This window comes from Choloepus didactylus, chromosome 7 (assembly GCF_015220235.1).
Source record: "Choloepus didactylus isolate mChoDid1 chromosome 7, mChoDid1.pri, whole genome shotgun sequence".
Lineage (NCBI taxonomy): Eukaryota > Metazoa > Chordata > Mammalia > Pilosa > Megalonychidae > Choloepus > Choloepus didactylus.
In genome coordinates, this window is record NC_051313.1 from 11,142,498 (window position 1) to 11,169,112 (window position 26,615).

The following is a 26,615-nucleotide window of genomic DNA, read 5'->3' on the forward strand; positions in this document are numbered from 1 at the left end:
AGTGACTTGAAGAACGATTTTCTTCAATGTGGGTTTGGAGGGCAAATTAGTTAATGATTTAGTTTTTAAGAACAGTCATTATTATGGTTCCTTTTCATTCTCCACATGTGTTTTAATCTTTATTTTCTCTGTTTTTTAGGAATAATGAATCTGAAGTAAGATTGCAACAGAGAGCAGAACTTGCACCCACTATTTTTTTTTTAACCTGAGTTTTGTTTTCAAATAAGAATGTAAGCATTTTACTTAAATTTTACTGTTTGCAAGTAGTCTGTAGAAATTTTGTTTTAAGTCGTTAAATATCTTGAAAAATAGCAGACTGTATGTTGAAAATTGTACTGAAATAAAGTAGAAAATTGTTACGTACCATATTTGTAACTATCAACTTGAAAAAAAAAAAACTTTTCCGCTTTTTTGTTACAAGCATTGTAATTCTGCTTTGTCTCTCAGCTATGGTCAAGTACAGCTCTGTGAAAATTTTGATTCTTTTCCCTCCCTGTTTGTCAGTGTTTTACTCTAAAGTAAGCCTTAGCTCTACATACAGATCTCTAAACAGAAGTTGTTTATAGAGACCACACTAATTATTTTAACTGTATACAGCTGTTTAACATTTTTCTTAATTCAGACACACTACACCACAGGGTGACTAATTTTTGAAGTACCACAGAAAAGTTGTAACTTTGTTAAACTAAGCTGGTTTAACACTTCAACAAGTGTTTAAGAATTAAAAAAAAAAATGCTTTGCCATTAGTGAAAATGTACAAAATAATAAAAGTTAGATTGGAAAGTTTGAGGACTTGAGGACTTTTTTTTTTTTTTTTTTTTTTGATACACTGAAAGTAAGAAGTGAGGTGACCTATTAAAAAACATTCTTAAGAGTCTTTCCTATTTGGGTTCAAAATCCATTGTTTTCTTTCCATTCTTAATTTGAAAATTTTGGTCATGGTCTAGACTTCAGCTCTTCTTTGAGAGAAGAAACTGGCATGCAAAAATAATGCAAATAAAACCGCATTCCTACCAAACATCTTAGTATTAAAAAACCAAAACAGAACAAAACCTGTAATCTTGTGGGTGTGGAGTTGGAATAGCCTGCAGAATAGTTTGATACATTAAAAAGATGTACAGATTTATATCTTACATATTTATTTGGGCTTTTTGGCAGTTAAAAACATTAGTTTGTAGTCTCACCATGAGAAAAATTAGGCAGTGGCAACATAACTATTCATAGTACTAGTATTTTAAATAACTTGTTTTTCTAATGTCACCAATAAAAAAATTTTGGTGGGAAGTTTGTGGCAGCATTGATCTATCTTGGTTTTTATTTTTTTCCCTGTTCCAGTTGCAGTTTGTAAATGGTTTTTCTTTTCCTTCCCAAGGGTTCTGTTCTTTAGGTAATCTTTCAAACGTGAATTAACTTTTGTGTTTATGTTGATAGCTTTTAAAGAAATGAAAACCTGAGGTAGTAAATTTCAGTGTTCAATCTGTGTGCTTCTGAGCATATATAAAAAACTAGTGAAATTTCATGTTAATTCAGCAATCAAATTAGTTGCCTATGTTTACATTAAAAGGAAATGCTTATTCTTTTCATGTAAACTTTTTAAAGATCATAAGTATATGGCTCATTCATCCTTGCTTTTCTACATTTATAGTGCTTCTAACTCCAAAATTGTAGGACTGTATGCTAAGAGTTAATGAACAAAACCCAAAACTCAATATATGTGATATTTTTATGCCCTTTAGATCTTTAATGTTGCATGATTTCCCTTATTTTGTCATTCTGAAATTTTTAAAGCAAAGGAAATAATATGTCAATGCAAGTATGTGTTGCATTAATCAGGATGTAACTAGTAGTCTCCTATTGAGAACATACATATATGTTAAAGCAGTCTCTTATGGATTTGATCAGTAACTACAACAGAGCAGAATTTTCATAAACATTTTATTTTATGCAGAAAAATTTAGCTTTTATTTTAACAGTTGCCAGTTACTACTTGGGTAGATACTAAATCTCTGCACACAGCTATAAATGTGTAGTTTGTTTTTTCCACTTAAGACAGTAGGAAGAAGGAATTTGATGAGAAATTATTTAAAAGGGAATGGGAGTAAAGCTACTTAAGTCCCAGGGGCAGGTCATATTTTAAGTGCAAAAACATTGCTGTAACCTAAGTATGTACATGATTTGCTCACTTTTATTTTCTTAAACAAAATTAAGGAAAGAGTACTATACCAGAATACAGAGGACAGAGTGATTGTTAGAACTCTGCAGCTGAATACTGTTGGTGGGTATTAGCTTTTTCAGAACTAAGGTTATAAAAAGTAGCCCATGTATATTTTTTTAAATTGGTTTAACTCCACACCTAATGACATGCTATAAAAGCTGAATGGTTCCTCTTGTTGAGGATATACCCGTTTATAAGTGCCAGAAGTACTAACTCTTTGATACCTGCGTTGACAGACTTCCTTTTGCCTAGTGAAGGGAAATAAAAATGAACCAAAGGATATTTCCAGAAAGGACTAAGAAAGCTGTTGAAGGAGGCCATGACTCAGTTATTAGGTGTGTATACCATCTCACATCCTAGGAATTTTAATATAAAATCAAAATATGTTTTTTTAATTGCTGTCTACTTTATGGAATTACTATTATTCCCCTTTGTCAGAGTTAAAATCAATGTTGGGAATGAAATTACAATTTGAGAAAAAATATTGCCCGTTAAGAATGAATGTAGATGGCTAAACAACTCTTAGTGTGATGTATAATGCAACAGGGATCCTTGTAAATTGTCAAATGCCAATAAAATGTCATAAGTGGTAATAACTGCTGTTTGTTTACATAATTTTGAGACTATTCCTGTGTCTGTTCTGTACAGCTAACTTCTGCATCCTGTTCTAGATTTAGCAATATCAACCCATCTGTTGTGGAACTTCCTGGTGTGGTGTGGCTTTTTGGGGTTGATAAATGCTTTATAAAATTCCTCAAACCCCTATTTAAGTTTATTACTCTTGTTTCCCATGGGAAAGTGGGGAGTTTTACATTGGTGGGTTTATGAAATTATTAAAGAATACAGGAATTCCAGATTTCTAGATCAACTTGTGTTACTGGGTTAATATGGCAACTTGTCAGCCATTATATAATGATGGAGAAGCAGCATTAATTCTCTTCCTTTCTAAAAATATAGTAGCCAGTTAATAATTAAAAAGATTTGCCTTAAGTTATCCTTTGCATTTTGAGTAAGATCTAGTGTAATTCTTAACCAGGCCACTCTTATAAGTTATTTCAAATATAAAATGGGCCATTGCCTTAACTTTAAACAAAGCACTTTCACAGAAACTTGTGTGCTAAGACATATTGAAACATTTTCATTCATGCGTATGAAAAATTATCCCTTGAAATAAAACTTCATTAGAGAAATCAAAACTCAATGCATATAAACTATTGATATCTTAAATATAGTGGGTAATTTTGTTGATATGTACATGTTTCCTACAAGCAAGTGTGCCGTCTTATTTGTTAGGGACATTTATTTAATTGGGGGTGGGTGGTGGGTGGTTCCGTAGTTGCTTTTGCTATTTTCTTCTCTGCTTCAAGTTTGCCATTCAAACATTGCAAATGGAATCCCTTTCAAATATACCCTAAGTTTCAGGATAGAATGGTACCCCTTCACATTCAGAAGGAGAACTAGAGAATTTATGAAGTTGCTTAATAGGGAAGGCAAATAGAGAAGAGAACTTAATTGTCATGGGTTTGTATTTGGCTAGACTTGGTCTCTGTGCAGTAGATTTGATGCATACCTTAAGTAAATTATAGGATATTATCTGTTATAAATATTTAGGGTTTTCAAACAGTTAAAACATACAATCTGAATGTGAGGGATCTAAGATTTCATTTTATTGAGGTAGACTTCAAGAGAGACAATTTTAATGGACTCTTAAATGAATATGTCTTGTTATTTTTCATTGATTTCTTAGGATCCAGGAATGTGTGGAAGTTAGTTGTATTCCATTATCTGATTCGAGAACCTTTAGGGATTGAACCTTTGTTCATTCTTACCTTGTTTGTAGTTACCTCTTCCCTCTCACTTAATGTCTTTAGCTATCTTCAGGGTTTTCTAGGCAGTGAGCATCCTAATGTTTCTATTGAAAGGGGGTGTCGACACTATGGGGAAGGGGGCTGCACATGATTGTTTTCTTAAAGAGGCTATTACCTCTGGGTTTTAGGACTTGTCTGGCATAAGAACACTGGTAGATTTAAGTTTCTGACAGATAAAACTCAGTGAATGAATCTTTATAGAACCGCAGGTAGGGACATAGGTATTTGGGGACTGCTTTTGGTAAGGGCATGGCACACTGTGGCCATTCGGGATGTTTAGCTGCAGTTTGCGTAAGAGAAACCTCCATGATAGCCTCTCGACTCCTTGGGATCTCTCAGCCACTGAAACCTCAGCTTATTACCTTTCTTTTTCCCCCTTTGGTCATGTAGGCATTTTCAGTCCCTTGCTGCCGGGGCCAGACTGATTTCTGGAAGTCATGTCCCACATCACCAGGGAGACTCATTCCCCTGAGAGTCATGTCCTTCATGGCGTGGAGGTTAATAAATGTATTTGCTGAATTGGGCTTAGAGAGGGCCACATCTGAGCAACAAAAGAGGTTCCCTGGAGGTGCATTTTAGGCCTAATTATAGGAAGGCTCAACCTCCCATTTACAGCCCTAAGTTCCACAAGAACAAGCATCAAGCTGAGGACCTGATTTGTTAAGTAGTGTGTTCCTAATTTCACTTAATTCTATCCCAAGATAAACGGTCAGTTTCTTACATGATCTTCACTACAATCATCATCACTCTCAACTTGAAACAATTATAACATTAAACATCCCAGAGCTCTTATCAGCTGCTAATTGTTCATCCCTAAGTATTAGTGTAGTGTTGGTAAGATATTCCTATAAAATATAGTCTATGATATGTAATGGATAGGTTTTCCATATACCACTCTGTTAACGCTTTGCATCAGTGTCATACCTTGTATCATGCTAACACTTATTTAGGTTTGCAATGCTACTCTGTGGGTTAAATGCTTTTAAACAACCATTTATGAACATGTTTGCCTTCAAGTGTATCACGGATACTTATGTAATAACTATTAAACCATAGTCACACCTGACCATTCCCATACCATTAAGTTCACCCTTATTATCATATCTGCACGTACTAGGTTATCGTTTCCCCTTCACTAGGTATCCCCTATATTCTACATTTTAAGATTTATTTTACATTTTTCACAGAGTTCACATTAGTGGTAACATACAGTAGCTCTTCTTTTGTGTCTGGCTTATTTCACTCAGCATTATGTCTTCAAGGTTCATCCACATTGTCATGTTTCATGACCTTGTTCCTTCTTACTGCTGCGTAGTATTCTATCATATGTATGTATATACCACATTTTGTTCATCTTTGCATCTGTTGAAGGACATTTGGATTGTTTCTATCTCTTGGCAATTGTGAACCATGTCACTATGAGCATCAGTGTGCAAATAATCTGTTCGTGTCACTGCTTTCAAATCTGGGTATATGCCAAGAAGTTTTTCTGAGGAACTGCCAAACTGTCTTCCAGAGTGGCTGGACCATTATACAGCTCCACCAGCAATGATAAGAATTCCAGTTTCTCTACATCCTCTCCAGCATTTGTAGTTTCCTGTTTGTTTAATGGCAGCCATTCTTATTAGGTGTAAGATGATATCTCGTTGTTTTGATTTGAATGTCCCTAATAGTTAGTGAAGGTGAACATTTTTTCTTGTGTTTTTTAGCCATTTGTATTTCCTTTTCAGAGAAGTATCTTCATATCTTTTGCCCATTTTATCATTGAGCTGTTTGTACTATTGTCATTGAGTTGTAGGATTTGTTTATATATGCAAGATATCAGTCTTTTATCAGATACATGATTTCCAGATATTTTCTCTCATTGTGTTGGCTGCCTCTACCTTTTTGACAAATTCCTTTGAGGTACAGAAGCTTTTGATTTTGAGGAGTTCCCATTTATCTATTTTTTCTTCTGTTGCTTGTGCTTTGGGTATAAGGTCTTAGAAGCTACCTCCTAATACTGGGTCTTGCAGATGTTTCCCTACATTATCTTCCAGGAGTTTTATGGTACTGTCTCTTATATTGAGGTCTTTGATCTACTTTGAGTTAATTTTTGTATAGGCTGTGAGGTAGGGGTCCTCTTTAATTATTTTGGATATGGATATCCAGTTCTCCCAGCCCCGTTTGTTGAAGAGACTGTTCTATCCCAGTTGGGGGCATTATCAAAATTCAGTTGACCATAGATCTGGGGGTCTATTTCCAAATTCTCAGTTCAATTCCATTATCAATATGTCTGTCTTTGTGCCAATGTTGTGCTGTTTTGACTATTGTGGTTTTATAGTTGGCTTCAAAGTGAGGAAGTATAAGTCCTCCCACTTTGTTTTTCTTTTTTAGGTTTTTTTTTTTTAGCTATTTGAGGCCTTTTTCCCTTCCAGATAAATTTGATAACTAGCTTTTCCAAGTCTGCAAAGTAGGTTTTTGGAATTTTGATTGGAATTGCATTGAATCTGAAGATTAGTTTGGGTAGGGTATACATCTTAAAAGAACATTTTAGTTTTCCTATCCATGAACATGGAGTATCTTTCCATCTCTTTAGATCCCCTTTTATTTCTTTTAGTAAAGTTAATATAATTTTCTGTGTAGAGGTCTTTTACATGCCTCTAGGCTGTGCACACCGTGGGCTTCCGTGGAGAAAGAGTGGTTGCTGTCACAAGTCCAGTGAATCCTGAATTCCTTCAAGGGAGCTCTCGGCCACAGGGCTGTGAAAGTTTATCTCCCCAGCCCACTGCAGAGATGGGGCTTGGAAAGCTGCTGTCTTCGTGCTCAGTGGACAGTCCACAGCTCAGCAGCCACAGGACTGTGAAGGGTTATCTCCCCAGCCAACTGCTAAGATAGGCTGCACGGGGCGTGGAAAACTGTCCCTTCCACGCTTGTCTGCCTGCTCCAACCACCAGTCCACGGCACGGAGGCTGTTGGCCACAGGTGTGCAAAGGTTATCACCCCAGCCAAGTGCTGAGGAGGGTGCCCAGGGCCTGAACGGCTACTCTTGTCCGCACTCGTCACCTGGCTCCAACTTCCCGTTTCCCGGGAAACACTCACTGGTCTTAAATGCAGTCTCTTGGCTGCTGTGTACTCACTATGTGGCGTAGAAGTCTTGCCCAGCCGGTGGAACCCTGGAACTGCTGTTCTGGAGCACTTTCTGTCCTTTATCAAGTGTTTTTCACAAAGGAGAATTATTTTGCTGTCTCTCCTCATCCGCCATCTTCCTGGAAGTCCTGTAGATTTTTATTAGCTCAATATAATCAGATAATATTTGTAAGTAGAACAGGCTGCTTGTGAATAGCAAGTTTTTTGCTATGGAAGTATGCAGAATCTGGGTATCTACTTGGCAGGAATGCTGTGCTACCCGATTGCTAAATCTTTTTCTGGAGCTCTTGATTATGTCTTAATTCATGATGAAGTACCAAATCACTCTCATGTGGTTGATTTGTTAACTGGATGTTACCAACTAGGGGTAGTTTATTTAAAAATTCTAGCTGTTCATTCCTATCAGAATATAAATTTTAAAAAAGCGATAATACAGTGTTAAAACTTTTAAGACCTTATGTCATTTCCTTTATGCTAAATGCGTGGATAACAAATTTGCTGTTAGCTGCAAGGTAATTAAAATAAGTTACTTGGAGTTTTTATGAAGTAGAATTGTTTTTATTTGTGCTGCTTGGGCAGTGACAATACTGAAAATTATTTGGGCTCGTTATTGCTAACAATGTAAAGAATTGGGTATATTAGGAGAGCCATTGTTAACTGGACTCACTTGATGATCCAGAAGTGGAAATAGTCACAGTGGACACCCTTTATCTTTGTTCTTTAGGTTTGAACCAGTTATTTTTTAAGTGAGTCACAAGAGTCAAGGCATTCTTACTTGTGAACATGCAGATGTGTCTGGAAATAGATTATAGAATCTATCAGTCATATAAATCTTCTAAAAATGATTATAACTGCTTACATAAATTTATCATTTAAAGGTTCAAATAAAGTCCTACTTTCAGAAAGCTATAAACATTTCATTTGAGTTAGATTTTGTAACTTTAATATTACAGCACTACAATGTAAATAGTTGATAGATACACTTGTAGTAGGTCTCTCAACTCTGTTGTTCATTACTTAGTCTTTTTTATTGTCAGTTAAAAAAGGAATTTTTCAGGAGAATTTAATTAGAAGCATGACTTTAGTATCACGGAAAATCTTGCTCTTCATGAGATCCTCTCAAACAATATTTAAAATTTTTGAGTAAATAATTGTAAAGCTATAAAGCACCTCTATCGGTGTGTAATGTTATAAAGTAGCACTGTTGGGCTTAAGTATTGCATTACTGGGCCCCAGAGGGGCCTGAAGCATAGATAGCACATAAAGGAGAAAGGAATATTTTCTTAAAAATGTAGAGCTTAAGAAAATGAGGTTTATGGGCACATGGACCCCAGGCTGGAGAGCATCCTTACATGAGTTTTATGGTTCTCCAAGGTTGGAGCAGCTCTTGCCTGCTTTGGTGAATTGTTATAGTGAATTCTGACCCATTTCTTAAGGTAATTCTAGCCATTTTAGTTCACCTAATATTTAGGCTTGTGCTACAAGGGTAACGAAAAACGCTGGCAGTTGGGAAGCTTGAGTAGACGTCTTTGTGATCTTTGTCCATACCAGCCCTCAGCCTTTCTCCATTCATTTCTTCAAAAACCATGTAGTTAAGCCCTTGTGCCTAGCATGGGTTGTGCAAAGATGAATGGAACAGAATTCCTCCTGGTCTTGGGTAATCCAGAATATAGTATTTAACTACAATAAAGTTGGTTCTGGAAAGATGGCAGCTGGCATAGAACTTGGCAGTGAAACTAGGTGACAAGCTAATTCCACGAACCCCAAAATACCGGATAGCAACAGATCACCAACCTATATGCTGTTGGGTTTTGTGCAAGTAAGAAGAAAAATTGAGGCAGATTCTTTTTTTTTAAAATGCAATTTTATTGAGATATAATCACATAACATACTACCCTTCAAAATGTACAATCAGTTCATAGTTGTGCATTGATCACCACAATCTTTGAACATTTTCATTACTCCAAAAAATAAAATAAAAATTAGAATAAAAAAGAACCGAAACATTCCCCCCACCCCACCCCCATTGGAGGCAGATTCTTACAGACCTGAGAATGGGAGAATCCCAAATTAGTCATCAGGTGTTCACTGGAAAGCAGCTGGAATCTGTAAAGGGGTTTGTCTTCTCTAAATTCCAAAGTTAAGAACTGAGTGCTGGGGTAATTACCCCTATGAACTCTCAAAACTGATCTGCCAAGACTCCTTTCTAGGAACAGACTTCCACAATGAGAAAATGCTGGAAGGGGAATCAAACAGTGGTATAGAAACAACAGGTGAAGGGGAGAGCCTAGTTCGAGCTGGGGGAGGGGAGCATGGTTAGAAACCTAGAGGACAAGCCATCTTATTTCTGAACACTTCAAAAACAACAGAAAAACTAGCTCTGTGAAGTCAAGCTTTCCTGAACTCTGCCTCATTCTAGAAATTCAGAGAAATTTCACATAAAAATGAGCAACAGAAAACTATCAGTGTCAAATCTTAGAGATATTATCAAATTGTGAATGCTGTAGTCACCATATAAGGTGGAAAAAGGATCTCAGAAGGATTACTCTCACGGGAAGGTTTCAAGGTATTCATGGAGGGTGTAGCAATCGCTGGCACACAGTAGACAATACTGGTTGAATGAATGGATAAATGACGTGAACGGTAGAGAAAAAGTTGAAAAAAACCCAACATTTATTACTATGTAACGGGTCAGCAACTGGCAGAATTCTCACAGAAATATCAGAAGGGAAGCTATCGTCTCCCATAAAACCAGGATGTGACCTCAAATCAGAGTTGCACACTGGGACATCGCCAGCCTTGATTTACCACTTTACCGCCATCGGCTAGGCCTCGGCAGGGTCCGGCCCACGTTTGTTAGTCCGGGTACGGGGAGCGCCTGGTGCGCGAACCGATGATCCCCAACTGGTCAGCTGCAAAGCCCTCGAGGGCAGTCTTAGCCTCTGCTCGTCCTGACCTGAGAGATCGAACAAATGCCTCTGCGGCGGGGCGGTCTTGGAGAGCGGCCTCCGCCGGCTAGTGGCGGGGCGGTGCGCGGGGCTCAGGAAACTGGCCACACCCCTGAGGACCGCGTCCGCTTTCGCCTCTGCCCCGCCCCAGCCCTGCCCTCCGACCTCCTGCCCTCCCCGCCCCGCCCAAGTCCCTCCCTCCGGCTGAGTGTCCCGCCCTGCCGCGCCCAACCACAGCCCGCCACTCTCCTGTCCCGCCCCGCCTAATCCCCGCCTACCCTCCCCGCCTCCACCAGGTGCCTACTGGCTTCCATTGGCTGTTTCATGGAAGACCCGCTCCCTTGCGGGAGGGGGACAAATCAGCAACTTCGTGGGCCCGTCAACCGCAATACCCGACGGCCAATCCCAAGCGGCGGCTTTCAGCCTTGTCCAATGAGATCGGTTCCGGGTCACGGCCCGCGGAGTTTGATTTTCGCCCCGGTGGGCCCAAGTTCCGGCTGCGGGGGTCGCGGGCACGTCCAGAGGCCGGGTGGCTCACTGAGGGAAACCGGGCCAGGCCGGGGATCCTGGGGGACGCCGCCACGGCCGGCGGCTGGAGGCCGAGGCACGGCGCCTACGAGGCGGAAGAGCGGACCGGCGGCCGCGGGGCTGGGCCCTGCGGGAAGGTGAGCCCCGGCACCCGTCGCCCGCCGCTTCTGCGGGGAGGTGGGGCCCGCCGCTCCCCAGCCTCGGCTAAAAGCGGACATCCGTGATACACTGTTCCCCGGTTAGACCCCTTCTGAGGCTCAAGCAGCCGGTGAGGTTTTGATGCAATTTAGCCAGTAAGTCGAAGCGCGCTCGAGCCCTCCCGCCTCCCCCTCCCAGCCTCTCCGCGTCTCCCTTCCCTCCCCTCCCGCCTTCCTTCCTGCCAGTTCTGGCCAGGAGAGATTAGTTGATGGTGTGCTGTGCCCTGAAAGGACGCTTCCAGGATATTTAATACAATTTATGTGACAGTTTACTTGACTTCAAGAGTAATTTCTAAACTTCTTCCCAAAGGCATCAAGAAACCGATAATGCTTCCTTGAATTTGCTTCTGTATTAGCTTCATCAATGTCTGTCTTAGTGACTATCTTAAGGGAGATGCTGGAATATTTTGGTGTCCCCATAGACCAGGTAAATGTCTTTTCATGGACTTGAGTGAACCTGTTGTATTTGTTCTTGGGGTCTCATTTGATAATATTAAACGTAATCATTTCATTTAAGGCAAAAGTGTTACTTCTCTTTAGGTGGAGCGAGGCCTTGTTTGCAATAGTATAGCTTTGATAATTTGAATTAAAGAAGGGATAATATTGTTAAGAACCTATTTGCCTATCACTGATACGTCAAAGACCAAGAAGATAGAAAAGAAGAAAAATATAGACTATGACCTCCAGAGAATTCTATTTCTCACATAGATAAACTGATTGTTTATCAGTTTTATTTGAGGTAATTTATAAAAATTTTGATATTTGGATGTACGATAGCAATGTAAAGCTCAATAAATTCAGAATAAATCTGAAGGAGAGGATAATTTGGGTCTGTGGATTGTAAGCAAATCTAACTAATCTCCTTCTTGAGCATCTACTACATCTGAGACAACATGCATGGGTTCTGAAGGCAATACAGAGGAGTAATACATGGTTCTTGGCCTCACTTAGAATATATTAGGAGGACTAAGAAACATTACAATAACTATAATACAAGGCTGAATATAAGAAAGACTAATAAATAGTATGAGGACTTACAGAATGGGCAAATCATTTCCATTTGGGGGAAATTAGAAGAGGGTTGTTAAGGATAATTCCAAGATTTTGAACTCAGAAAGTTCAAGAGTGATAGTGTGGTTAATATAATAGGTAAGTCAGTGTGGGGAACTAGTTTGAGTAGGGAGATAAGAGGAGCTACAGGTGCTGTTAGAAAATATAAGTAGAAATATCCTGCAGACGTTTGGACTTAGGTAGAGATTCAGGTGATCTGCATTGCTTTGATAAGTGAAGCCATGGGAATTGGTGGCATAATGGAAGATAGAACCTTAGATGTCATTGGAGCATTTTGAATATCAGAATTAGTAAGACAGAAGAGAATGAAACAGCAGCAGTTGAAGGTTTGCTTATCATTAATTAGGTTACCTGTGCTTTAACAGTGACTGTAGGTGGAGATGGGGACCAGATTGTAGTAGTTTGAAGAATGCCTGGGAGGATAGGGAAGGGGGGCCTGTAACCCTCTTTTGGAAAGTTTGCTAGTGAAGAGAAACTGGTAGAGGCCATTGGCTTGAAGTGGCAACAGGATTGAAATATTTTCTTTTCAATGACAGCTAATTTAAGTATATTTGTCCGCATCAGGGAAGACGTTCACAGAAAGAAATTGAAGACACAAATGAGAGAGAGAGAGAGAGAGAGGTTGAGCAGTGCCCTGGAGAATGCAGCTGGGCATGTCTTTAAGTCTTGGGGCATTCCTTCCTTAGAGATGGAAGCCAAGTGAGAGGTGGGGAGAGGGGTCTCGAGGGGTGAGTAGTGAAGTTGAGGTACGCCAAATTGGGTCTTTGGTATTTTCAAGAGCAGAGCCAAGAACACTTGCAGGTAATGGGAGATGTGGTGTTGGGGCTTTGGGAGACTGGAAGTTGTGTTTGCCATGCAGTGGAGAGCACGACCTGAATGCGGGGGTCTCTGTGGCCCAGCTGAAGTCAGCATGGGTTTGTGGTCTTTCTAAATATTGCTGGTTTATGAATTTTTTTTCTCTCTAGCTAAAAGTAATTGTGGTTTATCTATTAGCAATATAGGAAAGCATAATATCAAAAAGATGAATCATTTTTGAGTGGCAATGAGTGTATCACTGAGGTAATTAACTGAAAAACCATACTTGGTGGGGAAGTCAGTATAGTCAAAATGAGGGTGCTGGACCAGGAATAGAGGAAGGGAGGCAAAATTTTAAAAATAGTAAAGAGGGTCAGTGGCAATGAAGGAATGAGAGAGTGAGTTGTAAGGATCTTTATATGGAGAGTCAGGTTTGGCAAGGATGGGTGACCCCAGAGATGGATGAAAGGAGGGTTGATTAGTGCTCACAGGTTCTAGAACAGAGATAAGCAGCAGGTCTTGCAGGGTCACACAGGAAAAATGTCAGGAGGACCCACTCAGCTGAGCAGGTGGGGAGCAAAGGTTACAGGGAACCTGGGACTGAGCCTTTGCAGTGGGATGGGGCTGTAGCAGTTGGTCAAGCAAGAGTGGGGATTGAGGAATTTGTATTTGGCTTTTGCAGGGGTGCAGAACCAGGTAGGTCATGGGGAGGAGAGGGAGAAGCTGGTTTTCTCGTATGAGCAGGTATCAGGGGTGGTTATGGAGGACCTAACGTCAGATCGGAGATGCTGAGGCAGCGTGACAATGCAGAGCCTTTATGTTACTAACGTCAGGGTTGGAGATGCTGAGGCAGCATGACAAAGTGAAAAGCCCCTGTTGGTTTTAATTCACTACAGAGTTAGAAGGACAGGCCATTTATCAGGAGGGAAATTGCAGCGCAAGATACGCAGGTACCATCATGGTCACCAAGCATTCTGTGACTACAGACAGCTGAGCAGGGCTGCCCTCACCACACGGAAGCCTCTTGGCCTGTGGTTCTCTGCAGATGTGCACATCTGGACGGTCTGTGGAACACGTTAAATGCAAGTGTTCAGGCCTTGCTGCCAGAGATCCCGTGTCAGGTCTGGGATCTGTGTCACTAAGGCTGCACTGTCCAGTGTGGTAGCCTCTGGTCACTTGTGGCTTTTAAACACTTGAGATGGCTAAAGTGAGTTCTGCTGTAGGTGTGAAATACACACTTGATTTCAAAGATTTCATATGAAAAAAAAGTCAGATAATCTCATTAACTAAAAAAAATTGATTATATGTTGAAATGATATTATATACATATTGAGTTAAATGAAAGACATTGTTAAAATTAGTTTCATCTGTGTCTTTCTACTTTTCCAAGTATGGCTTTTTTCAGAGATATATAAATATGCTTAATCAGAGTATATTTTAAACAGTGTTTATGTTTAAATAGATTTTTCCAGTTTGGGAAAATAAAGAATATGGATCAGCTCGAAGTATTGTTCGCATTATTGGGAAAATTCTTCCTTTAGAGCCTTGTCCGAGGCCTAATTTTGAGGTAAGCCAGTCAACATGCATTGTGTGAATACTTTGTTTAAAAGAATCCTAGCCACTCCTAGGGATGTAGGGTAGAGCCCATGGGGGAAAAAATCATTTAGTTTACCCATGGAAACAAGTCACTTCCCTTATGTTTTTGTGTTCGTTTCTTTAAATACTTACATTAAATCATTTAAATAATTACATGCAAAGATAGACGGAACATTCTTCTAGTTTGTGTTTGTGATAGAGAGATTAATCAGAGGAGAGACTATTGCTATGTGCTTCGACTCTGGAATAACATTTTCCACCCGTATTTATTCTTGCTGGTTTGCGCATGTTTTTCTATTGGCTGTCCTTTTTCCTTTTCACTTTTGGATGTTAACTTATTTCCTTTCCACCAGGCACATGTTCCCGACCCCACCCCCACCCCTTGCAGAGGTATGACTCTTTTTCCTTTTTCCTTCAGTTGATCCGGTTCTTGAACTCTGTAGACTCTGAGAACTGTGGATCTACAGTTCCATCTTTTGCTGATATTTTGTTTGTGGCAAATGAAGAAGAAGCCCATTACCTCAGATTTCGGTAATTTTGTGTGCTTACCTGGGGAAGTGGGGTGGAAGCTATAAGCTGAGTTTTTGCATGTGTGGAAGTTTGTTCTTGCTGGTTGAGCTCTCATTTTGTATCTCTCTCCTGTTTCCTACTAATATCTTCAGTTTGTTAGCCGGTTTTTCTTCATGCACATTTAAATCTAAGTAAGCAGCACCAGGTTTAGGAAGGAAAGATATTAAAGGATTTCAGAGCAACATTGTTCATTTTTAGGAGAAAACTGTTTCTAATACTGGATACTAGATTTCTTTACTTATATATTTAGCCAAAGCTTATATAGCACTTACTGTGTAACATGCAGTGATGTTCAATATGTTGCACGATTTGGGATGTATTACTCCTGGGGGTACTAACGTGTTAGTATATTCAGATACAGGTGCAAGCATAGTAAGTAGTATCTTCTGGCATGGCCAGAAAATGAAGGATGCCAATTATTCAAATATTCTGCCCCAATTTTTTATGTATCATGCCCAGTGACTGGCCACCTGCTAAGGGTGACTGACATTCTGTTCCAGACACAGAGACTTAGAGGTAAATGAGATGTGCTTCCCCTGTGGGTCTAGAGACGAGCATGGGGGAAGAGAGCTGCTCTGGTTTTGTTTGGTGTCTCGCTTTTCAGAAAGAATTTATTGCTCTTTTGACTGAACCTTTCCTCCCTGCCTTCTGTTTCTTCTTTCCTGCCACCCCAGAAATAGTGTATGGAAAAATGAAGGGGAGGAGAACGCTGAGTTTTTCCCTCCTTTGCAACCATTTTGGGATCCGTCGCCCCCTGCTCTGAGATGTGACAAACGATTGGAAAATGATGAGCCTGTAAGTGAAGCTGCGATAAAAAAAATAGCTGCTCTTGAAGATGAGCTCGCCTTTCTTCGCTCCCAGATTGCCGCGATTGTGGAAATGCAGGAACTGAAAAACGGTACAAATTCTGGCAAGTTAAATGTTGGAATTTTGTTGCAATTAGATGATACTCTTCTAGTATTTAAATCAGTACTGCTCTGAATAAGAACTTTGAATGCTAATATATCTTGTGAATGACATTAAATATAAAAGAAGGTTGTGTATATAAAATTATGATGTCTGTTTTTTATTCAGAGTAAGTCAAGAAATTTCTAGTGAGAGGGATGACTTTAGTTTAAAGATGAGATAGCTGTAGTGCCGAAGATTGTAATTTTGTGTTAAATTTTGTGTTTTTAAAAAAATATTTATTAAAAAATTATTTGTTGTATTAAAAACCTCTTGTCTTCTATAAGCTTTTCTAACTCTTCAGAAAAGCATTGAAAATTAAAGAGTAAGAATACATTTGTTTGAAAGAAGAGTGTAGGTTTGAAACCTCATATATTTGTTGTTTAAAGTTATTGCTACTACATTTCCACCAAGTTCAGGTGAATGAGGTTTCCAGATGATCCTTTTCTAAATTTTTGGAGATGTAAATTGCTTTAAACAATGCACACGTGCACACACACATACCCATACAACGTATGTATATGTGTGCATATATGTGTGTGCATGTGTAAATGTAAAGTGAGGTGGGTACTGAGTACTTTTCACAACAGAATTGCTCCTTAAAAGGGCTGTGTTTAAATATGATTACTTTAAAAATACATTATGTAATGTGTGTATGTGGAGTGTGTGTGTAGGCATATATACATACATATGTGCACCTATATATACATGTAAACACATAATTTATATAATATACACATATTTATAATATATTTATAATATATAACATATTTATAATATATAATGTATGTAATATAATAAATACAGTGATATACGTACATATACACACATATATAATTAATTTTTTTAGCAATCATGTTTATACAGAACCCTTTTGGAGCAAATCTATACTCATCTCAGGCTTTTGCCAGGAAAATAAATGCTTGGGTGTTTTTACAATGTCATCATACAGTGGATATACCAGTTTGAGTGTTTCTAACTACAAGTTGTTGATCATGTTTTAGCTTTTTTTAAATGGAGGATGAAATTTAGATTGTATGTATATTAATGAAAAAGCACTTTTTTTCCCCTCTTTAAAAGGCACAGACCCCTCTCCTCTTCCCCAATTTTTAAGGGCCTATACTGAGAATTCCTAATTGGATTATAAGTGAATTTGCTATTTGGCTTGACTCTTACAGAAATTACTAAGCAGGAGGGAATTTGCTTGTCCTTCCTGGCCACCATATCATTATTTTAGTAGCATTACAGAAGTTTTTCCTGTTTTGGTTCTAATAAGTCCTATGTATATGTTATGTTGGAGAGAATTTTGCAGGATTTTCAACAAGCTGCTTTGTTTTTAGGCTCCTTTGATTTGAATGACAGGTCTAGTCGTTTGGGCCAAATGCTGTCGTCCGGGACTGCTCAACTGAGAGTCAAACCAGATCAGTTTCCAAGTTCAGTGTGTCCTGCTCCCCCTCCTCCCCCTCCTCTTCCTCCACTGCTTCCTCCTCAGCTGTCTTCTTTGCAGGCTTCATGTCCTCCTCCTTCTATACAACCAGGAGCTAATATTTATGACTCAGATAATTCAGCAGCTGGAATGAAAAAACAGCACCCAGGTGCCAGGAACACCAGTTACAACCATCCTTCAAAAAGCCAGAGAAACAAAGATGTTCCCAACATGTTGGATGTTCTAAAGGACATGAATAAGGTTAAGCTTCGTGCTATTGAACGGTATGTTGTCATAATTTGAGAAATGAACAGAAATTTTATCAATGATGTTTTAAAAAATTGTATTTATTAAAGTAATATATGTGCATCTTTCAGAAAAAAATCATACAGTAATATGAATCTTCTCTCTTATTCCTCTCATCCCTGAAGGACCCTCCCAAAGATAATCACTTCTAACTTATATTTGACTGTCCCTTCTGGTGTCTCATCTCCATATTTTTAACAATATACTTCTCATGCTATTTCTTGAAATTTTAATTATATTTATGTCCCATTGTAGAAGATTGGGAATATGTTCTCTGGGACAATTTATCCCCCACCCCCCACTCCCCCTGCCCCCAACACACAACACACATCTCGCTACATCTTCCTGAGAGAGTTAAATCATAATCTTGAGTTAAATCAGTATTCAGAATTCAGAAATTACATTCTTATTAAAATAAGCTAGGCCATTCCATATACCATGATTACATTTGTTTCTTGAATAATTTTACTTTTTACTGAAGTTAATTGCCTCTATGAGTTCTGCTTTTTCCATTTCTTGGGAATTGCCCTCCATGAACCCTTCTCCTCCTCCTCCAAGCTCTCCTGTTGCTCTTAAAGCTGCTGCATTACCTACAGCCCAAGGTTCCCTTCAGTGTCTCCTGGGCATTCTCTACCCTTCCTTCTGTGCTGTGTCACCCACTTGCTGTACCCTCTTCCTGCAGCTTCTTGAGAGGAGGTGCATAACAGGTAGATTATTTTTAAGACCTTGAATGTCTGAAATGTTACTATTTTTTTCTCACACTTGATTGCTAGTTTGGCTGGGTACATAATAGACAGAAAATCACTTTTCTTCAGCAGGAAAAATGAAGACATTGTTTCACTGATCTGTAGCTTCCAGGGTTTCTGTTGCAAAGTTGATGCCATTCTGATTCCTGGTACTTTGTATGAAATCTGTTTCTTTATTCTTGAAACATTTAAGACCTTTTCTTTAGTTCTGGTGATCTGAAATTTCATAATAATGTGCCATGGAGAGTTCTGTTTTGTTTCTTGGGCTGGGCACTTGTGGGCTTAATCAAACTAGAGTTTCATGTCCTTTATTTTTGGAAATTGTTAGGAAAAATTTCTTTGATAATTTTCTCCCATCTTCCCTCTGTTCTCTCTCTCTGGGACTCCTATTAGGAGTTTGAATACCAGAATTATCTTCTCTAATCTTCATATCTCTCCTTTACTCTTTCTTTCTCTTTGCCTTTTTATTGTTCTTTTTGGGAAAATTCTTTGATCTACCTTCCAACTCTTATATTGCATTTTTCCCCTGATATCATATTTTTAATTTCTAAGAGTCATTTCTTTTTCCCTGAATGTTCCTTTTTTTGCACCTTTTTTTTTTTTTTTTTTTTTTTTTATCTCACCTGAACTATCACTTTACCCCAAGTTTTTTTTTTTTTTTTTTGGCCTCTTGTTGATTTAGTCACTATCTTTGGACTTGGGAGACAACTTAAGTAACTGGTAATTCTTGGCTGTACACTCATATTCAGGAGTGAGGCAAGGAGCAGCAGACTGCAGGTTGTTCATGTGAGATGGGCTGATCAACTGGTGGGCTTCCTGGTTTAGTGGTGGGGTAGAGGACCTGGCCGTTTTGTTGAGTGGACTCCATATTTTGGTAGTTGTTAATCTGTGCTAGTTTGGATGTATTGTGTCCCCCAAAACGCCATTATTTTGTGTGGGCAGGAAACCTATTGGTGTTGTTTGGGTTGGAGACTTTTGATTGAATGTTTCCATGGAGATGTGATCACTCAACTGTGGGTGAGATCTTTCATTGGATAGTTTCCATGGAGCTGTGGCCCTGCCTATTCAGCATGGGCCTTAATTAGTTTACTGGAGCACTAAAGAAGCTCAGATAGAAGGAGTGAGCTTGCTACAGCCAAGAGGGACACTTTGAAGAATGCACAGGAGCTGAGAGAGGAGCTGCAGATGAGAGACAGTTTGAAGACGGCTATTGAAAGCAGACTCTTGCTCTGGAGAAGCTAAGAAAGGACAAACACCCCAAGAGCAACTGAGAGTGACCTTTTGAGGAGGACCTGCGGCCTAAAGAGGAACATTTTGAAACCAGAACTTGGAGCAGACGCCAGCCACGTGCCTTCCCAGCTAACAGAGGTTTTCCGAATGCCATTGGCCATCCTCCAGTGAAGGTACCCGATTGCTGATGCGTTATCTTGGACATTTTATGGCCTTAAGACTGTAACTGTGTAACCAAATAAACCCTCTTTATAAAAGCCAATCCATTTCTGATGTTTTGTGAAAAGGCAGCATTAGCAAACTAGAACCCATTTTTTTTTTTGGAGTTAGAACGTTTTCCCAGAAAGAAGTCCTTCAGTTCCTTCTTGGTCGGGGTGGTTGAGGATTACGTAGAGGATGTAGGCTAGGTTGTTAGCTCGGGAGTTGGGTGGGGCAAGAGGGCAGGGGAGGAGTGTGCCATGTAGGATGTGGACTTGGACTTCATCCCGTCTCCTGCTCTCATCGGCTTTCCAGTTCCCAACATTTGTTGCGACTTTTGTCTTCTGTTTCTTGCTATCTGTTTGTCCTTCTGGTATATATCGTTTTCATTTCTTTATTCTCATTTTAGTAGGTTTCACAAGGGATCTGTCTGTTTTCCTGGAAATCCTCATTGTGGGTTTTGGTGAGTCTAACTAGATTTCCTGTGTAGTAGTGTTAGGAAAGATGAGTCATTGCATCATTAATGAGGTTGAATTTGGTCCTTGGATGAGGCTGCTTGTACAGAGAGAAATCTTGCAGCTGTAGGCACACACTTGGCCCCACCTGGGTATCTCATTGGTGTCCTGGGGCCCTGCCCATGTAAAACGGTGACTCTGTGACTGTTGGCGTCACTGGGGAAACAGCTAAAAGCCAGTAGGCCCCCCATCTCCATCTGCCTATTCTCTTATGCCTCAACGCCTAAGCTTGTTTTGTATGTGTATTAGGGTTCTCTAGGGAAACAGAATCAATAAGATATCTATAAATATAAGATTTTATAAAAGTGTCTCACGCAACTGTGGGTATTCATGAGTCCAAATTCTGTAGGGCAGGCAGCAAACTGGCAACTCCAATGAAGATGTTCAATGAACTCCTCAGACAGCGAACGGGCAACTTCGATGAATGTGTTTGATGAACTCCTCAGGAATGAGGTGGCAACTTCGATGAACATGTTCAATGAACTCCTCAGGAAATGCTTCGCTGGTTAGCTGAAGAAGTGAAGGTCCTCTATCTGTCTTGCTTAAAAGTCTTCAACTGATTGGATTAAATCCAGCTGATTGCATTCTCTTGTTGTGGAAAACATGCACTTTGTTGATGTAATCAGTCACAGCGCAGCCAACTGACTGATCATTTAATAAACCTTGCAGTAACGGTTAGGCCAGTGTTTGCTTGACCAGACACCTGGGTACCATCACCTGGCCATGTTGACACATGAACCTAACCATCACAGTATGTTACTGAGAAATCACATGAGAACCCTCACCTCTTCACCCCCCGTCTTCTTTGACTCCCTTCTTGTTACTGTGGACAAATTTTTCCTGGTCTTTTCCAGGCTTTCTCCTCACTCACTCCTTCCCCTTCTGTTATCCTCTTGAGGATTTCACCTAAAATTATCCCTTCTTTAGTCTGCATCATCAGTTTTTGCTTCTTGACTTTATTCTCCTCACACCTGAGTATTCTCATTTTCAAAGCATGTATGTCCTCAGCTATTGCTCTGTTTTTCTGTTCTCCTTCCAGATAAAAATTCCCAGAGTCACCTATAGTGACTGTGTTTCCATTTCTCACTGTCTTCACTCCACTGTAACTTGATTTCTGTCCCTATCACACCATCAAAAACTGTTCTGTCGAGGTCATCAGTGACCTCCATGTTGCTGAACTCAATGGTCAATTCTTATTTCTCATCTTACTCAACCGCTTGGCCACCTGTGATACCGTATGTGACTCCCTTCTGCTCAGACACTTCCTTCACTTGCCTTTTGGAACCACACTCTGGGGTTTCTTCTTATCTCCGTGGCCACTCCTGGGCCTCTGCTAGCTCCTCCTGCTGGGCTGCCCCCTAAATATTGGCAATTCCAGGCTCAGGCCTCAGTGCCCTTCTCCTCTCTATCCACAGCATTTCCTCTGCTGAGCTTATCTTGCCCTATGGCTTTCAGTACCCACCATATACCAATGATGCCCACCTTTATTTTCCTAGTCCTGGCCTCTCTGAGCCCAGGCATGTAAATCCAAATGCCCACGTGGCATCTTCACTTTCCTGCCACCCAGGCCCTCAGGGTTACACATCTAGCAGAGAACTCTTCCTTCCTAACTGTCCCCTTCCTCCACGCTCAGAAAACCCATTCTTCCCCAAGCCTTTCTCATCTCAGTAAATGGCAACACCGGCAGTCACCCTGCTGCTCTCTCCAAATGTTAGGACCATCCTTGGTTTTTCTTTTCCTTTCTACCCCTTTCTTTCCATCGGCAGGTGACTCAAACCTGCCTGCCCTTGCAATCACCGCCTGTGCCTGGGCCACTTCCGCCTCCCATCTGGTCCTCTCCCTGTCTAGCCCCGTAATGGGCATCTCTGTTTCCTTCTTGCCCCTTATGTGTTCAACAGAGGGCAGCCAGAGTGATCCCTTACAAGCTGAAGTCAGCTCACCTCTGGCCCCTGCTGGAGACCTTTCAGTTTCCCTCTGCCCTTAGGGTAAAGCCCTATGTCCCTCCACAATGTGGCCTCACTTCTCTCTCTGACCTCCTTGCATCCCGCTTCCCATTTTGCTATCTGCACTCCAGCTGTACTGGTTTTTCTTTTTCCTTTCCTCACACATGCCAAGCTTCTTCCTGGGGCATCCATCAGCCGTTTACTCTAAAACTGAGTTCTAGTCATTTAGGTTCCCATCAGATGTCATCTTAAAGAGGCTTTTTCCTCAAGGTCTTACCAAAAGTGCTGTTGTCCCTAGTCACCGTCACACCCCCTGGATTTTATTTAATTCCCAGCCCTTATCACTATCCAAAATTATCTTGCTTACTTGTCTGTTTATGATCTGCCACCGGAATGTTCCATGGGAGCAGGGCACTGCTGTGTCCACAACACTTTGAATGGAGCCTGGTACATGAGTAGGCATTCAGCAAAGGTTGAGCAAGTGAATTACCCAACAAATGAAGGATTATCCTAATCGTTTTCTTTTCATGAATTCTATAGTCCTTTTTAAATTCTTAAATATTTCTGTAAATTTTCCTACCCACTGTAAAATTAGAAAATTAAAATTAAAAATCTTCAGCCCAGTGATGTTTGACAAATCCCAGGTTATTACCAGGTTATGGCGGAGCACCCCCAGGTAATTTCTTGGTTTTCTGGTTCCTAATTCATTGTGTCTTCCAGGTTCTTTACTCCATGGCAAAAATGCCACCCTTCTTGCAGTCTAATTAGATGGTAATATGCTTGTTCCTTGCTTTATTTATCATCAAGGAGCAGGAGCTTAAATTACATCAGTGTTTTAATTGACTCAACTTTATAAAATAAATAGGTCACCTGGAGGCAGACCCATTCATAAGAGGAGAAGGCACAGCTCACACTGGGACCCCATGTCTTTAATATCCCATGCCCTGAAAAAGAAATTTGCCTTCCAAGAAGATGATTCCTTCGAGAAAGAAAATAGGCCTTGGGAGTCTTCTCCATTTTCTAGTCCAGAAACGTCAAGGGTGAGCTGTAATAATGTGAAGTTTACCTTTCTCTTTTTTCCGAGTGTGTCGTTCCTGAGAGAGCTTGCCTTCAGGTTCTCTTCAGGCACTTCTGCCGAATGGGCTGTACATCTGTTTGTCAGTGCCGCTAGGGTTTCTGTTGTTTTAACTTACATACTCATTATAGCTTTTAGCCTATTGTGAGGTCTTTTGAAATACAGCACGTGATTTGAAAAATGAGCGTGCTTAAGTTCATAAATCATTTGTTATGGACAGGCGCTTACTTAATGTCTTGTCTGAATACAAACTGAGCATCTGAAACTTTGGAGAACTTGGGAAGGATGGCGTGATGATCAGTCTAGTCTGAGTTTAATGTGAATCCTCTGATATTTTTTCTCAGTCACATATAAGACTTTGAATTATTTTATTAATTGCAGTGTTAACTGTGCTTTTAAAACAACAAATGAGATAATTGTCTTCAATGAAATGTTTATTGGATACTTAAAAGAACATTGTATTTCAAACACTTGGTCCTTAAGATTGCCCATTACTTGAAGCCTCTTTTCTTTAATTTAGACATAATTCTAATGGGAGGTGGGTGGTTTTCCCATCTCACGGTACAGCTGAAGTAGTAAGTGAGAACAATGCTCTGGAAAGAGGAGTGTGGAAAAGAGGACCAGTGAGGAAGAGGGAGGGCATCTGAAGTCAGACAGACTGAGGAGGGACAGACATTAGCAAGGGAGGAAACCGAAAAGTTTTAACTGAGGTGGTGACACAGAGCCTATGGGAGGGAATGGCCTTACGTTAGCAGTGCCTGAGGTTACCCTTGTGTGTGTGTGTGTGTGTGTATACAGTACAAACCTGGTGTTTATTATGTTTGACTCAGAGCATATTCTATTTAAGAAGGGAATGAAGTATATAGTTTATTGTAGAACTATTTCCATCAAAAAACACAAATGTGTCTAAAATAACAGTTTAATTTATGTGTAGAAAATTTTAACTTTGCACAGCACTTTTTTACTCATCTCATTTGATCTTCACAGCACCTTCCTAAAGGAAAGTAGATGAATATTTGCTTCTTCACTCATGAGGAAAACGAGCCTCATAGTGCTTGGTCTGCCCACAGCTGAGCAGCAGAGCAGAGGCTAGAACTTGGTTTGTTAGAATTCGAGGCCGTTTGCAAGCCCTCACTTAGCCCAGGCACCACTCAGGTGGGATGTGCTGCTCCCCCATGACGGTAGCTAAGCACGGTGTCGCTGTGCAGTCACTGTGTGCTGCCCTCTAGTCTGCTGCGAGCCTCTGAGCACCTTCTCTCCAGCCTGCTGCGAGCATCTGAGGGAGATTTATCCTCTTCTGTGTCTTTTGCCAGCACCTCACTTAGGGCTGCACCTCTAGGGATGCAGTTGACCAGGGGCCCTGTCTCTGGGGCTGGGGTGTTGCTCACACCCTCCTGCTCAGCTCTGAGCCCAGTGCCTTGCACAAGGCAGACTCTCAAATGAGTAAAGTTGAGTGAATTCAACTAGAGCGTCGCCTGGCAGTTGTCTTGCAATGATCTCTTTACACTCAGTTGACTTCCATGTTAAACATTTGCTTTATTTCAGTTTGGACATCACATTTCACAGTCAGGACAGTGAACTTAAGGAAGAACTGACCGATATCAAAGGCACCATCCCACCTGTCACCAGCGGAAGCCGTGTCTACACTGCTGGGCTGTGACTACACCACAGGGCTGCACCAGAGGTCCTCCCTGCCTTCTCACGGTCATCTTTGAACAGTTAACTTAAGTCTCCATCCTGGGATCTGTTAGTGCAGAGGTCTGAAGAGCCCTGATGGATTTTAAGAATACTTGTCTCTGGTTTGTCTCTGGTTTTGGAAGATCCAACAGCTACCTGGCTACTGGGTTTGGGGTTTTTTTTTTTAAGTATGGATTTTTTTCCCATGTGTGTAAATGTTATTGAAAGCTGAATGCACAGTTTGAATGATTTTCCTAACAGCTTAATATTAAATGGCTTAATGTTTCTCCTTAGGGAACAGTAGGATCTCACCATGAGTAACAGGATTCCTTAATGGATTAAGGAATTGATGTCAACTAGGTCTGTATTGTACTCTTCAGCAAATGCCATATGTTTGGGTTCTTTAATAAAATCAATTATGACTTCCAAAGAGGCTTGCATCTTTTAAAAATAAGTAGTGATCTGGTTTACTTGGCTTCCAGCAACTTTTCAAATAAGATAAAATTATAATTTCTTCATTAAGATAGTCCTAGCTTGAAGCATTATAGGTTGAGCCGCCTAAAAACTCTTCCTGAGGTAAATGTTCTTATTCTTAGAAGCTGGTTTTGACTGTTCAGGTCTGGAAGTGGCCTACATTTGTTATGTAAATGCATATGCCTCATTATTTTATCCTCCATTCCTTTGTAAAGGGAGTGTGAAATAAATGTGCATTTTGAGCTTGGTTGTGTTTTGCAGTGACTGAAATTCATGTTTGCTCCCCACTACTTCACTGATAAAATCTGAACCTTTTCTGTTTTAGAGAAAGTTCTGTAGATAGAGTTTTTTGGGTCCTGCAATGTAGCACACACAAGTTTGTGTATTTTGCCCTCCTGGCCCTTGTACTAAAGTGATAAGGAAATCTGATTGTCCCCTGAGGCCCTTTGATGTTTGCAGAGGCCATTTCAGTGGACTCGGCAGCCCCCCACTTTGTCAGACGTTCCTCTTTCATAAAAATCCCAGCGGGCCAGTTATCCTGTTAATGTGACCAAGGACTGATGGCCTGGTCCTGTGACCATGAGGGGAAGGCTTCAAGTCACCCCGAGAGGGAACCCCAGCGTCTCAGGGCTGCGAACCAGCAGGAGCTCTCCAGACTTGTCTGAGGAAAACACCTCCTGGGTTTTCTCTTGCTGGGGCCCAAAGCACTTGTAAGGGTGCAGCAAGTGCAGTGGGGCATTGGCGCTGCCGGCCTGCCGTTCCTTCTGCACTGGTTTGTTGATGCATCTTATGTTGTGTAGTTTGTTTTTGCTGCTTTTATTTGTTGTTCCTCCCCACCTCCCACCTTATTTTCCCCTTACCTGGCCCTTCCTTGTCTCGTCTTGTAATAAGTGTTCTTTTCCCCCTGAAATAACTGCTTTTCAACCCCCAAGGTAGTCTTGCATTTTCAGTTTTATAGTTTCTTTATTCAGAAGTGTCTCCTGGGGTCCTGCGAGACTTGACCTTAAGCCCTAGGACCTCTTACAGAGCCTCCCCATAGGCAGGGTGGCCCCTGGGACCGTTTGATGCAGACTCCTGAGGGACAGGGTTCCGCTTTGGCTTTCATCACTAAGCTACGTGTAAATGGCCTAACACCAGATCCTCTATCCTGGGAATGCTGAAA

General features: G+C 40.6%; 2 protein-coding genes across 8 annotated transcripts in view; both read left to right on the plus strand.

Annotated features, from left to right (window-relative positions):
- Positions 1-2,812, plus strand: part of BCLAF1 (BCL2 associated transcription factor 1) — a 30,809-nt gene extending 27,997 nt beyond the window's left edge. For all 5 annotated transcript variants that reach the window (XM_037842590.1, XM_037842593.1, XM_037842591.1 and 2 more), the window contains 2 exons: positions 140-230; positions 2,453-2,812. In XM_037842590.1, the coding sequence (XP_037698518.1) occupies positions 140-145 (6 nt within the window). In that variant the 3' untranslated portion in view covers positions 146-230; positions 2,453-2,812. The remainder of the gene's footprint in view (positions 1-139; positions 231-2,452) is intronic.
- Positions 2,813-10,691: 7,879 nt separating this feature from the next.
- On the plus strand, positions 10,692-25,706 carry MTFR2 (mitochondrial fission regulator 2). Of its 3 annotated transcripts, none has more exons than XM_037843331.1 (8): positions 10,692-10,826; positions 11,197-11,313; positions 14,215-14,319; positions 14,767-14,879; positions 15,593-15,816; positions 17,204-17,573; positions 23,093-23,267; positions 24,848-25,706. In XM_037843331.1, the coding sequence occupies exons 2-8, from the start codon at positions 11,251-11,253 to the stop codon at positions 24,878-24,880; spliced, it is 1,083 nt and encodes a 360-aa protein (XP_037699259.1). In that variant the 5' UTR covers positions 10,692-10,826; positions 11,197-11,250; the 3' UTR covers positions 24,881-25,706. The 3 variants fall into 3 exon arrangements, with proteins under 3 accessions (XP_037699259.1, XP_037699260.1, XP_037699261.1); XM_037843332.1 differs by lacking the exon at positions 10,692-10,826 and adding an exon at positions 10,965-10,982; XM_037843333.1 differs by lacking the exon at positions 10,692-10,826 and having other exon boundaries at positions 11,064-11,313; positions 17,402-17,573.
- Positions 25,707-26,615: the final 909 nt, after the last annotated feature.

Excerpts from the sequence above, each read along its gene's own strand:
- MTFR2 (XM_037843331.1), top strand. The coding sequence starts at position 11,251 with ATGTCTGTCTTAGTGACTATCTTAAGGGAGATGCTGGAATATTTTGGT. Across the intron at positions 11,314-14,214 it reads TTGGTGTCCCCATAGACCAG|ATTTTTCCAGTTTGGGAAAA; the intron begins GTAAATGTCTTT and ends ATGTTTAAATAG. Across the intron at positions 23,268-24,847 it reads CTAGTCCAGAAACGTCAAGG|TTTGGACATCACATTTCACA; the intron begins GTGAGCTGTAAT and ends GCTTTATTTCAG.